General features: G+C 40.6%; 1 protein-coding gene across 1 annotated transcript in view; it reads right to left on the reverse strand.

Annotated features, from left to right (window-relative positions):
- The window catches only part of ARFGEF2 (ARF guanine nucleotide exchange factor 2), an 84,324-nt gene that overhangs the window by 23,899 nt on the left and 42,753 nt on the right, over positions 1-17,672 (reverse strand). The window contains exons 17-26 of the mRNA XM_081096602.1: positions 16,150-16,234; positions 15,875-16,046; positions 15,132-15,283; positions 13,601-13,729; positions 12,408-12,566; positions 8,485-8,632; positions 7,272-7,371; positions 5,392-5,432; positions 5,124-5,293; positions 1,460-1,611 (exon numbers count right to left, since the gene is read on the reverse strand). Coding sequence (XP_080952728.1) covers positions 1,460-1,611; positions 5,124-5,293; positions 5,392-5,432; positions 7,272-7,371; positions 8,485-8,632; positions 12,408-12,566; positions 13,601-13,729; positions 15,132-15,283; positions 15,875-16,046; positions 16,150-16,234 — 1,308 coding nt within the window. The remainder of the gene's footprint in view (positions 1-1,459; positions 1,612-5,123; positions 5,294-5,391; positions 5,433-7,271; positions 7,372-8,484; positions 8,633-12,407; positions 12,567-13,600; positions 13,730-15,131; positions 15,284-15,874; positions 16,047-16,149; positions 16,235-17,672) is intronic.

Raw genomic sequence — 17,672 nt, forward strand, 5'->3', positions numbered from 1 at the left:
ATGGATCATAAACGGTATAAGATAAATGGCAATCTTGTAGCATGTGCCAGGTCTTCGATTTCCCAGCCTCCCTTGCAGCTAGGGGAGCTCCATGATTTGCTCTAATTAGATGCCAGAGAAAATGTACGGCATTAGGGAGAAGAGGTTTCTGGGAAGGTTTAGCTTTTGTCTTAAAAGGAATACACATGGCAGGCTCTGCCCCCTTATCTCTTATTTTCATTCTGAACGCAGCATGATGGCATGAGCTAGAGCCTCAGTACAGCAATCACAAACAACAGGCTCAAGGATGAAAGTGACCTTGTGGATGGCCAAAGAAATGGAAAGAACCTGAGTCCTTGACAACAACTGGGCTGTGACTGCCCTGTATAAAGACTGTTTCTATCCCTATCCCCTAAAGTTCTTTAGAGTAATTACCAATGATTTACTGAACATTTACTTATCTATCCCACTGGAATATAAACAAGGACTTGTTTTTTAATTTTATTATGAAAAATTTCAAACATATATGTAAGTAGAGAGGACAGAGTAATGAATAATGTATACCTATCACCTAGCTGCAATGATTATCGAATTAGGGCCAAATGAAAATATAAATTTTTGACTGTTTTTAAAAAAATATATATTTTACTGATTTTTTACAGAGAGGAAGGGAGAGGGAGAGAGAGTTAGAAACATCGAAGAGAGAGAAACATTGATCAGCTGCCTCCTGCACACCCTCTACTGGGGATGTGCCCACAACCAAGGTACATGCCCTTGACCGGAATTGAACCGAGGACCCTTCAGTCCGCAGGCCGTCGCTCTATCCACTGAGCCAAACCGGTTAGGGCTGTTTGCTTTATTGCTGTATGCTTGGCACTTAGAATAGTACCTAGGAGATGGCATGCCTCTTACACAGCCAAGTGAATGAATGAAAAGGGTGACTGCTTCAAAGGGCTAGTAGCTGCCCTGACCTCTTTATCACTTCCCCGGGGCACAAATGCTGAGTCACATAATCCTTGACCTTGCTGGAGGCTGCTTCAGCAGTGACTCTTTCTCTGCCTCCCCTTCCCCATCAGCCTCAAAAAGACAGGTCACATATTTCTACTATTTGCAGTGGTGTAATGTGTCCTTTGGGGAAAGTTACACACAGATCGCAGTGTGATTTACTTAGAGACAATAGATGCGAATCAGAGTCTGTTCATTTTATTTGCTTCCACCATCAAGGAAGAAAAAAATTAATTGTGTGGTTAGTGGTAGGGGGTCCTTTTAGGGGTCCAATGGGGAAATTTTTAAAAAATATATTTTTCTTTTTTTAGAGAGAGGAAGGATGAGGGATATTGAGCCTATCATCTGGGCATGTGCCCTGATGGGAATTGAACCGGGGACCTCTTGGTTAATGGGTTGATGCTCAACCAATGAGCCTCACTGGCTGGGTCCAATGGGGAATTTGACCAAAGCTCTTTCAGAACAATGCACATACCTGTTTTTCTTCATGATATGCTCAAAGGGTCTCAAAAAATCTTTCTGGAAACGGAAGTTGGCTAATTCTCCCTTCTCAAGAAACTTCATGGAAAGCTGCCTTAATGAGTCAACAGCAAAGATAGCCACATCTTCATTAGGGTTACAGCCAACCTGAGCAGAACAGGATATAAGGTGAAATAGACACAGTGAAACAACTGTGGATGTGGGGTTCTGAACCTCAAAAATGGACATCCTGCCTTTAAAATAAATGCTCTGGAAAAACACACCGAAGGAGGAAAAAAATGGTTATTTTATGGCTATGACCTGTATAATTTTATTTAAGTTTAATGGTGAAAGTAATGCACATTTAGTTAGAAGTTCTTTCAAAATGTGCTAATTTGTTAAAAATTGTGGCAAAATACACATAACACAAAATATATCATCTTAACCATTTTTAAGTGCACAGTTTAGTAAAGACATTCACATTGCTGTACTACCAGAATTCTCTTCAACTTGCAAAATTGAAATTATATCCATTAAATAATTCTCCATGTGCTATTTAACTTTATACAAATACGCATGACAGGTCAAAAGACTTGGAAGTCTCTGTAAAGCCTTTTCATATTGCCCATGTTTGCCGCCTAAAGGAAAAGATTATACATGTGTATCATCAGCCTCAAAAAATTCAGCAGAAATAGGCTTTTCAATTCCCTTAACATTAGACTTGTTTGTGGCTTACCTACTTTTAGGGACTGAAGTTATGGGTGTATTTTGGTTGGTACTTCTTAGACTTCTCCCTCAAGAAGAAACCCTAACAGCAGAGCAAGGGAGTATTTCTCACCAGAACCCCTGACAAAGGATCTAAACCACATGCAGGAGGAGCCTGCTCCAGGCGAGAAACTTCACTGACACGTGGCTGACTGGAAATGCTTGAATTTTAACAAAAGTCATCATCATTTAGAAAAAAAAAAAAAAAGATCAATAGGAAAATGACTACATGATGATATGTTCAGATGGAATAATGTTTGGCAATTAAAAAGAAAGAATAAATCCAGCCTCATAAAAAGAAGGAAATTCTGTCAAAGGCTACACAACATGGATGAACCCTGAGGACGGTATACCAAGTGAAATAAGTGAGACACAAAAGAACAAATACTGCACGATTCCATTTATATGAGTACCCAAGGTCATCAAATTCACAGACACAAAGTAAAAAGTGGTTTCCAAGGACTGGGGAGAGGAAGGAATGGGGTCGTTGCTTAATGGGTACAAAGTTTCAATTCTGTAAGATGGAAAGAATGCTGGAGATCACCACAATGAATGTACTTAACACTTCTGAACTCTACATTTATAAATGGTTAAAATGGAAAATTCTGTTATGTATGTTTTACTACAATTAAAAAAGAATAAACCCATATATTCTAGCATAATTAAGAAGCAAATTACAAAATATGTCTAATACTATTTATGTTTTTTAAAAAAGCAAAATAAACCAAGACAATATTATCTATATTTCTATGAGTACCTACATATGCATGTGTATAGAAAAATGTCTGGAAAGGTATATACCAAACTGATCAGAACAATTAGTTTTGGGGGGTGTCCTGTTGGGGGTGGTGATGGTCAAAGCTGTTTTTAGATATAATTTTTTTAAGATGTTCATGTAATGTTTATGAAATTAGAGACTAATAAAAAATATATCCCCATCTTAAATATCCAGGAGAATTCAGGAATTCCTGTTTCAGAAATACACAGCAGGCTTATTGTGCAGCTTCGCATACCCTAAGACACACACGGGGCCTAATTTAGAAGAAAAGAAACATGTGATTGTTCCAATGGCTCTGCTAGAATCCCCAGAGCTAAGTTACAGCTGTACTTAGCCATCCATTTCTTTAAGCCTCGAGATTCTCATGTGCTCCAGTTCCCAAGGGAAGCAGACATCTTTCTGAGGTGGTGGAAAGAATAAAAAGCCCCAGGGTGAGCAACTGAATTTTCCAAACTTTGTGCTTAACGGCACCGATTAGATGGAATGAAGTTGACAACCGTGAAATGTCTAAGCACTATCTGCCAGCCCACGTCCCAAGCTTGCCCAGAAGTGACCCAGTGATAACTGAGAACTGGCATGTAGAGTCTTGACAACAGAACTGCAGGTCGGAAAGGGAACTTGTAAAATCGATGCTCCCCACCAAAAGCAGTTCCACCGAACATGAAACCTAGACTTCCAGCAAGTTCATATCAATCATGTCAACTGGTCCACTAAAAGTTTATTTACCCGAACAGTGGGAAAGATGGTTGCTAAATGAGTTGACTTTAGATGAATGAGTGTCACTATTCACTCAGCGAACAGTTGCTCTGGGTCATCTTCAGACTCTTGTGGCTGTTTCCTCACTGAGGGTTCAGATGAAAGGTCACATCCAGAGAGGACTGACATACTGTGTCACCTGACCCTTTACCATCGATTATTTTATCATAAAATGTGGGTGAACTCCCTGAGGGCAGGGACCTCATCTGTCCATTGCCTGGTATAAGGCACTCAGGTAGTTTGTTAAACAGATATTGTGAGGTACCCTACTTGGAGCTAATAAGGACACAAAGTAAACAAAAACTTTGATTAGTTGATGTACCAAGTTAGAAGCCAGACTACATCTGACAATGCCTTATTTCTGTAGGGCCCTGGAGCAGGCTAGCAGCTGCCCATGAGAGCCAACAGTGTCCAACTCTTCCTTAGTCTACACAATTAGTGGCATCCTATTCCTAGCCTCAAATTGGTCCCTGGGGGTGGGGAGGAGCACTACAGAAATTTGCAGATGCTACAAATTATTTATTGGCACTCTACTGCTTCTTCTATATTCAATGGCAGACAACTTCTTCTTACGATTTTTCTTCTATACAGTGTAGAGAGTGACTCTCTTTTGGGTAAATTGTTTTTTATTGTACTATTTTTAAGCATCTGTATTATAACTCTTTATTATTATATCTCCAGGCCTGAGAAATTTTTGTAAGTTGTGAAGTGTGTTTTGGTAGGAAACAGTGTTATTAAGCTGTTACTTTTCCCTTATGAAGCAAATAGCATCACAAATACATACATACACATATAATACATACATATTCTTCTGATTTCTTTTTCTTTGGTCAATATAGGTGTGCATGTGTCTACCTGTATATAATGAAACCTCTGGTGGAGAGAAAGTTTAGTCTGGCTTTCTCTCAGTAGTTGTCAGTTTCAGAGCACAGAAGGTTCTTGCTTAGTTCTAATTAAAAAAAAGTGTTAGTTTACTCGACAAAGGTTTCAGAAAAGTGGTGGCAGTGGAAGTTAGAATAGAATGGAAGTGACATTTAATAGAGAAACTATATGGAACATAAACTTTTCAGAAAGCACTTTAGGATTTCATAATGCTTTCAAATACCAATATGTTTGTTGAGTGACTATAATGCTCTTTGTGATGTTAGCCTATGTCCTGGATGTGGGATATAGAAGTTTTTGCACAGCCTGAATTCGTAATTCATTCTCTATGAGTTCTATCAATATGTAAGTATGCTATTGGTCCTACTGAGCTGTCTTGGACTCCACAAGGAAAATGAACGATAGGCACCTAAACTCTCATCGCTTCACTTCTTATTAAAATTTAATTGCCTGCTTGTTTTGGACATCGATGGAATAGTTTTGAAATTTGAAGAGTTACCTTGTTGAAGTGATCTCCAATCACATGCCATATTCGGGACCACTGCAGTCGGATCCGATTCATGTTGTAGTACGATATCTCCACAATCTTCTGTAAGCTGAACATGCGGGGATGATGGGGGGAAGCCAACTCGTCCATGGACACGGCACACAGCCAACGGACAAAATCAACTACAGGCCAAACGCAACAACACATGCAAGGCCTCGTTAGTAATGGTCAGTCACAATATGAGGCGTCTGTAGTTGTCATAGAGGAGTCACATACATACCTATTGCATTTCCATCCAGTCTAGTAGATCCAGTAAAAATTCTAGGAAGGTAATTCCAAACATAATAAAATAAAAATTAGATTTGGAAGCCTAAGTTTCAATCTCAAACAATCTTAGAAAAGGGAGAAAGGAAACATTTCAGGTCTGGTATCTCCACTTTAAAATAAATGCTGAAGCATCAGAGGTACAGAACTGGTCAATGAATTGCCTTGAGAACAGAAATGCCTACATTGACAGAGAAAGTGACACATCAAAAGGAGGAGGGGCCCTGACCGGTTTGGCTCAGTGGATAGAGCGTCGGCTTGGGGACTGAAGGGTCCCAGGTTCGATTCTGGTCAAGGGCATGTACCTTGGTTGCGGGCACATCCCCAGTAGGGAGTGTGCAGGAAGCAGCTGAATCCATGTTTCTCTCTCATCAATGCTTCTAACTTTCTATCCCTCTCCTTCTCCCTTCCTCTCTGTAAAAATCAATAAAATATATTAATAATAATAAAAAAAGGAGCAGGGAATGCCTTAACCAGTTTGGCTCAGTGGATAGAGCCGACGCCTGCGGACTGAAAGGTCCCAAGTTCGATTCCGGTCAAGGACATGTCCTTTGGTTGAGGGCACATCCCCAGTAGGGGGTGTGCAAGAGGCAGCTGATCGACGTTTCTCTCTCATCGATGTTTCTAAATCTCTATTCCTCTCTGTAAAAAATCAATAAAATATATTTTTAAAAAAAAGGAGGGAGGAAGAGTTAAAACTTATTAGCATGTGATGTCACCACAGTGGGAGTGGTTTAGTGAGGACTTCCAAAACGCTGCTCTTACATAACAGCAAAAAAACCGGCAAAAAATTACCAAAATCAACATTTTCAGAACTGAACTTTGAAATTACCAAAGGCTTATAAAAATGTTTATTCAAGAAAAATGGCTTAATCTTAGTATGAATTGTGAACATTATGGCATTTTTAACTTGACACAATTTGGTCACGAAGTTAAAGTTGCAATTTTTTTTAAAAGGTCATGATGCAATTCAAGGTCAAAATTGAAATGAATGTGAAGGCTATTAGCAGTTATGGATCACGCAACACTTTGAACAGTTCTTAGTTTGAGTGATCTGGAACTGACAACATTGACAACAGTCAAACATACTAGGAGTCATTCACCTAGGAAGTACATAGGGCAGCGATTTTCAACTGCTGTTCCCTAAGAATTTTTTAAAATATATTTTTATTGATTTCAAAGAGGAAGGGAAAGGAAGAGAGAAATAGAAGCATCAATGATGACAGGAAATCACCGATTGGCTGCCTTCTGCACTCCCCACACGGGGGGACCGAGCCCGCAACCCAGGCATGTGCCCTTGACCGGAATCGAACCTGGGACCCTTCAGTCCGCAGGCCAACGCTCTATGCACTGAGCCAAACCAGCCAGAGCCCTAAGAATTTTTAAAATATGAACTACCTGACTATTTAGTCAGGGGCACTGAGCTCCAGGATTTCACTCCAATCACCCTCACATGCACCCTAAGAAGTAGGTACTGTTACAACTCCCCATTTTCATAGAGTCCATGCTTCTAACTGCTACATTGTACTATTCTAACCACTGTTTGTGGGACCTAGGAGCCTGCTCTCTGCAATCAGATGGCCTGGGTTTGAACTTAGATTGTCAAATAAAAATGACAACAGCCAACACAATAAAAACCATCTGGTGTAAATGAATAAAAATATTTTACCTATTTTTTTTTTTGTCAGATCAGCAACAAATAGATTTTTTTGGTGTGCCACAGAACTTTAGTAATTGGTTTATATGTGCCATAAGATGAACAAGGTTGAAAATTGCTGACACAGAGGACGCCAAGCCCCTGGGTGGTCCAGCTTCACTGGAGAGAAAAGTCATTACCTGTCTACAGCTACGACCACACTCTGGGAGCTGGTCTCCCCAACCGATTCCTGGAAACTGGCCATCTGTCTTTTATCCACTCCACCACTCACCAAATTACCTGAAACACAATGCACAAAACCAGTGCTTCCAAACAGGCAAGTATGCAGCACACAGTATCAACATGCAGACAAAAGACACAAATGAGAATGGTTTGCAGGCAAAAAAATCTTCAACTGCTGATGGAATAAAATTAAACTTGGGTTTTGGGGTTTTGCTTTTAAAATGAATTCTTATACTTTCCCTTGTTTGTATTAATCATCTCTCTTTCTTCATAGTGTTTTACATTTTTATAGTATTAAATACCTATTATTAAGGAAAACAAATTTGAATTAATGGACACTAACCCAGAGCTTCTAGAATATGTAATGGCTTACACCTGCTGAATGTTCAGTATAATGTTCCAGGATTTCACTCCAATCACCCACACATGCACCCTAAGAAGTAGGTACTATTACAACCCCCCATTTTCATAGAGTCCATGCTTCTAACTGCTACATTGTACTATTCTAACCACTGTTTGTGGGACCTAGGAGCCTGCTCTCTGCAATCAGATGGCCTGGGTTTGAACTTACCTCTGCCACTTGTTTGCAGGGTGGCTTTGTACCTCACTTTATCTTCTGTACCTCAACGTTCCTCATTTACAAACTGGGATAATAGTCCCAATCTCACTGAGAACTTAGAGTGTGGCCTGCATACCTGTTTGCCCTACTTACTATTATTATTGTTATATCATTGACAGGAGCCTCTCAATCCAACATACAGCCAGACATAATTCTATTTTCATAAGAATACCATTCTAAAAAGCCCCCCAAATGAACATGGAAGAGAGGTTGACTCCACCTTTTAAAATCCAGATACACATACCCAATCCTCTAATAGGAGGTACCAAAGCTGTAGCCTTTCTAAAGAAAGTGGCTTTTCCTCCCAGTATAGTTTTATGTACTAGTGTATAGAGAAAAGAATGCACCCTGCTGATTTTGATAAAATTGGCATTACTTGATAGTTTCATGACAGCTAAGACTGCTGAAGCAGCACTTGCATTAGTAAACATACTGTCAGCTGGCACAGAAGGAAGAGACGGTTTATGAGACAGTCCTGATGAGACAAAAAGTGTTTCATTCTGGTTAACTTGAGAGTCCGTGATGGCCAGCTGTGGGGCCTGGAGTCTTACCGAGACCAAGGCCCATGAACTCTTCTCCCACCAACGTGTGGCCCTTCAGGCTCCCCTCTCTTTCACGCCCAGACCCAGACAGGTAGCGGGTCTTCACACCGGTTCCTATGAGCTGAGCGAGCTCTAGTTGGCTGATACACTTCAAGATCTAATGAAAAGAAGGCATGAAGAAATAAGGTCCCATTTTATAGCCTAAATTAGTGTGATATTAAATTAGTCATTAAAGAGTCCTTTGAAACACACAGCTTTTCAGGTGAGAATAAATCTGAGGGTATTAGGGGTGGGGAGGTTTCCCTAATCCCAGAATGTAGGTTTGGACAACAGATTTCACTTAAAAAACAACAACAAACTATTAAAAAGAGAAAGAGAAAATGAGCAAAATAAAAGCTGGTATAATGGAAGTTATGCCATATAAATGTTTATGCAAATTTAATAAGCGCTCAAGACAGAAAAAAAGGTATTTGACTAGAGAAGGAGATTCCATCCACCATGCCACTCAATAAGTGCACCATCTATTCTGACTTAGTCACCCCACCTCCTTTCTACTCTACACAATTTACTAGCCTCCCTGCTGTTCCTTTAACTCGACATATCTAGTCCTACCCCAGGGCCTTTGCACTTGCTGTTTCTTATGCCTGGAACATGTTCATTATACTCTTCCCCTTGGCTCACTTCTTAAGATTCTCAGCTTAGGCATGTGTCCTTAGAGACACCTCCTTTGACCACCCCAAGATCACACACCCTCCCCTGGTCACATACTTCCTAACATTATACCATATAATTATTTGTTTGTTCTCTGTCTTAAGTGCCAACAGGGCATTAACTCTGTCTTGTTCACTGCTGAATTCCCAGCACTTAAAAATAGTTGGCAACTATTACTTGGTTAACTGAATGAATGAACATGTGCCCTAGAATGGACGTGCAGTGGGAGAAAAGAGTATCTTCCAGCCCTGTGGGTGGTTCTGGTGCTTGAGATCGCATACCTACACCCAAGCCTCTCTCACCTGGAGCTTACCTAAAGAAACAAATGAGTTTCAGCTTCTCCTGGAGGGAAAGCTAGCCTCATGAAACTCACTGAAGGGTGGTGCACACATCTCCAGATAAAGCCCTCCTAAGGAATTTTCATGGGAACTTCTGAATAAAGCTGAGTTTTGCCTTTCATACTGATCTTACAATCCAATCCCAGAGGACAGGGCTCCATTGTGCCACTGAGCACTGCTGAGTATCTTTACTTATAAACTGTCTTCCCCTTGACTGAGAAAGGTACTTAATTCTACCAAAGAAAGCCATTCCCTGGTTGGTCCACACAGCATACTATTAAATTATTACTAGTAAACTATTAATGCCCCCGCTCCCCTTTCTAGAAGCTGGGGATAGCTAGAATCTCAAGTATGTGAATACTTGTGGCCAAAAATTTATTGGCTCTAACCTGATTTCTCAAGGTTTCTGACCATCAAATAGGTGGTTAATTCATTTTTAATATTTCCAGGTGCTGCAAATGCTTGGCAACCAGTAGAAACCCCACATGGATCATACCTCCCAGGTTAAAAAAATAATTGTAGGAGAGAAAGCAACTATTCATTAATTCACTAGGTATTAAGACACCTCAGAAGACAGGAAATTATTTTTTAATTAATTTTTTCTTTAAAGAGAGAGAGAGGAAGGGAGGGAGGGAGAGAAAGAGAAAGAGAGAAACATTAATTTGCTGTTCCACCTATCCATGCATTCATTAGTTACTTCTTGCACGTGTGCTGTCTGGGGATAGAGGATTGAACTCACAACCCTGGCACATCGGGATAATGCTCTAACCAACTGAGCTACCCGGCTAGGGCAGGAAATTATTTCTTTAAAAAAGTACCCAACTTATAAAAAGCAAAACACCCATCCTCCATCTTTTCTAACATGAAATACTCCAGAGTTGTATAGAGAAAGGAAAGGATGGGTGAAAAGGGACAAAGGCCTGTGCCATGATGATCATGATAATAACTAACAATACAGTTCTAAGCCCTTTTATGCATATTAACTACTTTCATCCTTACAACAACGCTGTGAAGGTTGTAGAGAGGAAGAAGGTGAGGCTTCAAGATGAAGTAACCACCGTGCCCTACAGGCAGGCAGAGGTGGATGTCCAGATCAGACCCCCGCAGTCTGACTCCAGGCCGTTTCCCGGAACTACTCAATCCCTGGGTGGGGGAGGAGGCTAACAGCAACCCCCACCACAGCCCCCACCACTCAATATTCTCGTCTCTCTTCTTAATACTTTTCTCTCAGGACAAAAAGTAACATGTGTACATGGTAGAGAAATATGAAAATAGCATTTAAGGGAAAAAAATCACCTTTATAATTCTATCACTCAGATAGAATATTAACATTTTCAATATTTTATGTATATATTTATTGGTTTCAGAGGAAGAGACAGAAACATTAGTGATGACAACTGGCACAGAAGGAAGAGAAATCCAGATTGCCTGATGTCAAACATTCATTGGCTGCCTCCTGCTTGCCTCCTACTGGGGATCGAGCCTGCAACCCAGGTATGTGCCCTGATCAGGAATCGAACTGTGATCTGGTTCACAGATCAATGCTCAGCACTGAGCCACACTGGCCAGGGGGGGATGTTAACATTTTTTTGGTTAATCCTCACCCGAGGATATTTTTTCCACTGATTTTTAGAGAGAGTGGAAGGGAGGGGGAGAGACAGAGAGGAGAAACATCGATGTGAGAGTGACACATTGATTGGTTGCCTCCCGCATGTACCCCGACCTGTGCTGGGGATCGAGGCTGTATCCAAGGTGTGTGCCCTTGACCAGAATCGAACCTGTGACCCTAGTCCGAGGGCCAACACTCTTCCACTGAGCAAAACCGGCTAGGGCAGGATGTTAACATTTTTATTCTTTTGAGCCTCATTCTCTCTGTATGTTTGGCACAAGGGATGAAGTCTCACAGTGTTTTATTATGACTTTCTGATATCCTCAGTATTAGTTTCTAATAACATCTTTATCTTTCTTCTCTAAAGTCTCTTTAATCCATAGGTCCCCCACTTCATCTACTATTTTTCCTGCAAGTTATTTGTTGAAGAACCTGGTCGTCTGCACTGAGGGTCTACCATACCCTAATCTGCAAACTGCATTCTCATTATCATCATTTACTGTGCTTCTCTGTCTCCTGTATTTCCTGTGACTGCAGTGAGGCTCGAATTGATTTAGGTTTGAGTTTTGGGCAAATGTGACTGGTTGTGCATGATGTCTGGTTGTCTCTCCTTTCCACAACATCATTTTAAATGGCTATGTAACAAAGAACTGGTGTACCACACTTTTTTAAAAAAGAGCAATCTCTCATTGTTGGAACGTCTAGGCTGTTTCTACTCCAATCTTTTCCTTAGAACTAAAATTTCAATGACCTTACAAGCACATTTGTACACATAATTATGTGAGAATGTTGGGATATTGTTTAGTTAAATGAAAATGTGAACCCACTAGCAATTTCCCTAATGGCTCATTGTAAATGTTGACCATTTTTTAAAGAGATAACTGGGAGATACATCAGGCTCCTAGCTTTGTCCTAAATCTACTCACTGATGGTGAGACCTCCCAGGAGGTGTGTAAGGACTTGGGGAAAGTGGCATTAATGTGGAGCAAAGCTGTCACAATAGAAGTGCACTATGTGAGGACACTGGCCACGGGGTGTAAGATCACCTCATGAGGTGGTGCATCTGAACAAAATCATTTCCCTCACCACAGCCCCAGAGACTGACCTTTAGATATATGAGGTATTTGTGGATAAGAGAAAACCCAGAGTTAAAGTTAGGCTCGACTTCAAGAAAACTGAAAGTGACCAAAGAGAAGCTGACACTGAATAACAGGAATGCGGCAGTCACCTTAACTAAAAAAAGGCAATTACCAGGCTTTCAGAGAGACACACACCTCGTGCCAGGAATTCCCAAGGTAGTTGCCGTCAGTGTGAGCCACTGTGATAAGCGTCTTTATGGTGTCAATGTTTTTCTGCTTCATTTCTGTGATGCTGGAGCTGGCTGTCAGCAGGGAGAAGCGAGCAAGAGCCTGAACATAGGCATCTCGTTCCAGCTGTAATGGAAGCCCAGGAGAGAACATTGAGATCCCACCCTGAGCATGACCGTCTTCACATCAATGGGGCTGGTGCACTGGGCTTCTCTGATACCTTCTGTACACAAAACAGGCTTCAGGCACATTAACATGCCAGTTATTCCATGCTGGTGTCTTCCTACTATCAGAACATCCCACTGAGGCTCCCACACACCACATGCTTGAGAACTAGCCCTCTCCTTTTCAGATGACCTCACACTTATGTTCCTGTTCCATTTCCTTTGGAGGAAGAAGAGGAGGAATCTGCTGAATGCTAACATTATCCCTTAAATTCTAGTATCTGTAACAATCCTGTAAGGTAGGTCTATTTTTTTCAGGTTTACAAATGAGGAAATACAAGGTGTCTTAGAGAGAAGTTAGCTGGGCCAATGTCACATGGCTAGAGAAATAGCAGAACAGGGTAGTGAAACCCAGACTGCCTGATGTCAAAGCCTATGGTCTTGGTATAAAAGAAAATTTTTAACTGTCAAATAAATGAGAATAGAAGATTGAGTTTTTAAAAATAAATGGATGCAAATTCTTACTTAGAAAATGAATGGGAGTGACAATGTCCTCATTTCATAACAGTTTGAAAATTAAATTTTATTTGCTAGAATCTTCCAAGATTCAAAAAGTTTACAGACATATTCATTTCCTTCTGAACTATTTGCTCCCTCCAGAGAAGCCCGGGAAATGAGGGAATTATAATAAAAGCTGATTTTTAAGCACTAGGGAAGGCAAGTTAGGCATACCAAATCCAACCAAGTAGCCTGAACTTTCAAAGAAAGTTTTTCAACCGTAAAACCTTTCAGAGAGTTTTAACCCAAACCTCCATTTCCCCTCCTAATGAGGCAGTTGTTAGCACAAATCTGTGGGCTGCTTCTCAGTGGGCACAAGGAAGGAGTTTGCTGAGATTTTTTTGGCTAATTGGAAATGCCTGATAGTTTCTAGGTTTTGCCAAATCTAAAAGAACACAGCCTACCAGCATCTCTGGAGCTTTGCTAACTTACACCCACCTGCATTCCAAAGATGCAGGCGATCCGGATTGCACAGCGGATGCCCTCCAAACACAGGGAGGCCACTTCAGTGTCATCACAGTTCTGCAGTCCAATGCTGTAGGCTGCCAACAGCGGCGTCCACACCAGCTACCAAGGAAGGAAGGTTTCAATAATGTCTAGAATTTCAGTGGGAAGAGCACTTACAGGCCATACTGTTAGTTATGAGTACAGCCAGGATGCCAAATTCACTGCTATTTTTATTTCAATCTATTCCAGTTACAATATAAAACAGTTCCTCCTAAACTGTGGTCAAAGCTGTCACTACAGAGATGCCATATACTACATGTACAGGTCAAAAGAAAGGATGGTAACTATGTGGCTAGTGTGTCACCACTACGCCCACCTGTGCTCACGGGAGACATCACTGATCAATCAGATCCCACAGTGCAACAGGCAGCATTACCAATCAGAGGTTAGCGTGCAAAATAAAACCTATAGGCAACTTACCTCCTATAACTTAGTTAATTAAAAAGAGTCCTAATTCAATTATTTAGACTTTACTTGTCCTCTAATTTTCTTGTGAACTCCCTGAAAAGAAAAGCTCACAAAAATCTAGAATTGATAAACTATGTAGCATTAGATCGTGCTTCTTTTTTATTTTTAAAAAAATATATTTTATTGGTTTTTTACAGAGAGGAAGGGAGAGGGATAGAGAGTTAGAAACATCGATGGGAGAGAAACATCGATCAGCTGCCTCCTGCACACCTCCCACTGGGGATGTGCCTGCAACCAAGGTACATGCCCTTGACCGGAATCGAATATGCTGACGCTCTATCCACTGAGCCAAACCGGTTAGGGCGTGTTTCTTTTTTAGACATTTTAAAAATAGAGGCCTCAGGGTATGGTGTTTTACTTCCACCTACTCTCATCTGATAAACTAACCCTGAGGCCACTGAGATGAGCTATTACAATAAAACTATCTCTTTTGCCTGAATAATTATTAATTCATTAAATTCCACCAGCAACCCTGTATTTGTCCCCTTTTTATAGATGATGAACAGAGAGAGGCTGAGTAACTGACCAAGGTCACAGAGCTACAAAGTGGCAAAGGCTTGGCGTAGAGGCAAGTGGAGTATAGTGGGGATACATGATGATGGATGGAAATGTGATTGGGGTGGTGAACACTCAATACAGCGTACAGATGATGTGTTGTAGAATTGTGCACCTGAAACCTGTCTTTATTTTGTTAATCAGTGTCACCTCAATAAATTCAATTAAAAACAACAACAAAAACTAAAGTGGCAAAGACAGGGCTCCAACCCAGACATTCTGACTGCAGAATCTATGCTTTTGGCTGAAGCTGGCACATCCCCAGCATCATCAAAGGGCTTCTAGAAAGGATTCACCTCAGTTACTATGTAAAAAGCAATTCCCCGACTTGGCCTTTCCTCTCCTCAATCTCTTCATCATTATGCACTTGCTGGTTAGCTTCCACCTGGTTAACTCCAGAAATGGGGTTAGCCACGTCCTAACTTCTCAGGATACTCACTTTGAACATTGGCCGGACGTGATCCAAGTGAGTGGCACTCGTAAATGGGGCTTTGGCGTGGCTCACAGCCTCCATCAGAGCTTTGGCTGTTTTAGCCATTTGTTCCATCTCCAAATTGTACAGCAGCCGTCGCTGCTTTTCACTAGCTACATCTACAGAGAAATAAGAGAATAAGAGCTAAGACTCACTGAGTGCTTGCTAAGTGCCAGGCACTGCTTCAAAAGATTTATAATGACTAATTCACAAATCCTCCCAACCACCCCATGAGTCTGTTAGAAATATTGTCATCATACAATGAGGCACAGAGTGTTAAGTAACTTACTCAGGGTCACACAGCTAATAAGTAGTACAGCTGGGACTTGAGTGGCTCTGGAGCCTGCACTATAAACCACTACACTCTGCTGCCTCGCAAACAAAGACATGGGTAGCTTCAAAACGGCCTTAACTAACAGAATCCTAATCAAGGTTGGCAAAATCACCACTGGTATCAAAGCAAAGTTTTAAGGAACATTTTTGGGGAGCAATTCAGATTATTTAAATTCTCTCTTGAATCTAATCACAAAGCTAGCAAGAAGATGGTGATATGAGAGAACCAACATAATCCTAATAATTAATTTAACCACATTTCTTATTCAGTTATCTATATATGCAAATTAACATTATCATCCATAAAATTAGCTTAATCATGCATTCTGATACACTTGAAAACTGTAGTGAATATCAAGTTTGCCATTAGACCTTACTCTGCTTAGTAGATTTGGTTGCGATCGTGTGCTCTTTTGTTTCTTTCATTGCAATTTTCTTGCCTTCTATCTCTTCATAGATGCTTGAGAGATATTCTTCTGGTAGATCTTTACTGTCATTGATGCCCCGATTCATTTTAATATACTGTTCTTTTGTCATTTTATTTTTTACCTAAAATTTAAAAAAATTTCAAAAACCATTTAGAAAATATCCAATGTCCCAAATAAAGCTACTTATTTAGCTACCAAATATATAAACCATTAACATATTGTACCTGAGGGCTGTGCAAGTCTGTAGTTAGCATAATAATCGAATATGCTAGGACGTACGCAGTGTCAGCACTAGCAAAAAGTGTTTGCCTGGAAGAAAAGATTCCAGATGTCAGAACACGCATAGAGATGAGGCTGGGACAGTCCAGTGCTGATGAGGACATGCTTCACTGAAAGCAGGCTGACTGCTCCATGTGATGCCAAATGAGTAAAGAGTTTCATGCTTTCATCATCACTGATTGATAATTAACAACCCAGAGTGTAGAGAAAGGTAGTTAAGAATATTTGTCGGCTTTGGATTTCTTTGAATAAAACAGTTTCAAGTCAGTTTTTTAAGAAGATCCCCAAATATCCTCCAGAGAGTAGGTTGAGGCAAGCGAGGCACCCTCACTCCTGGGTGTCAACCCTGCAGTACTAGACCCTGAGAGTGAGGCCTCTTCTAGGGAGCACCCTTAGTGCCTCACTTGCCTCATGCTGGTCCTCTTACTGTCAGCATGCATTTCGTGCTGGGCACTGGGTAGAAAGCTGACTAAAACTGCTGTCCAGTTATTAACAATTTACAGTTTACATTACCCACTGTAATATTTAACAATAGAAATATTTGTGTGTTCTAAACGTTATGCCGGTGATGTCTGATTGTTTTTGTCTTATGCAAGGAAAAAAGGACAAAAAATTGGTAGATGCACAGTTTCATAATAGGTGAGGCTAAAGCTAGAAAAAACTGGTCTGCCCAACTGCTCCCAACAGGAAAAGGAGAAATTCTGAAGAACACACAAAAGGTCTGCATTCTAATGTGAAATTTAATTGGGCCACATATTTACTGATTAAGAGAAACAGACCAAGGTCTCCAGGTCCACACAGGAAATACAGGCATACCTCAGAGATATAATAGGTTTGGTTCCAGACCACCACAATCAAGTGAACACTGCAATAAAGCAGGGGTCCTCAAACTACGGCCCGCGGGCCACATGCAAATACAAATATTGTATTTGTTCACATTTTGTTTTTTTACTTCAAAATAAGATATGTGCAGTGTGCATAGGAATTTGTTCATAGTTTTTTTTTAAACTATAGTCCGGCCCTCCAATGGTCTGAGGGACAGTGAACTGGCCCCCTGTTTAAAAAGTTTGAGGACCCCTGCAATAAAGCAAGTCACATGGTTTCCAACTGCATATGAAAGTTATATTTACACTATAGTAATTTATTAAGTGTGCAATAGCATTATGTCAAAAAAATGTATATACCTTAATTAAAAATACTTCATTGCTAAAAATACTAGCCATCGTCTAAGTCTGCAGTGAGATATAATCTTTTTGCTAGATGTCAATGGCTGCTAACTGATCAGAATGATTGCTGCTGACGGTTGGGGTGGCTGTGGCAATTTCTTAGCTAACTGTTTGATGCAAGAGGCCTAGTTTACAGCCTATCTCAACTTCTGACATGCCTTCCTCACTAAGTTCAATCATTTCTAGCTTTTGGTTTAATGTGAGAGATGTGAGACTCTCCTTTTCACATGAAAACTTAAGAG

The sequence above is a fragment of the Myotis nattereri genome (genome assembly GCF_964212035.1).
Source record: "Myotis nattereri genome assembly, chromosome: 8".
Lineage (NCBI taxonomy): Eukaryota > Metazoa > Chordata > Mammalia > Chiroptera > Vespertilionidae > Myotis > Myotis nattereri.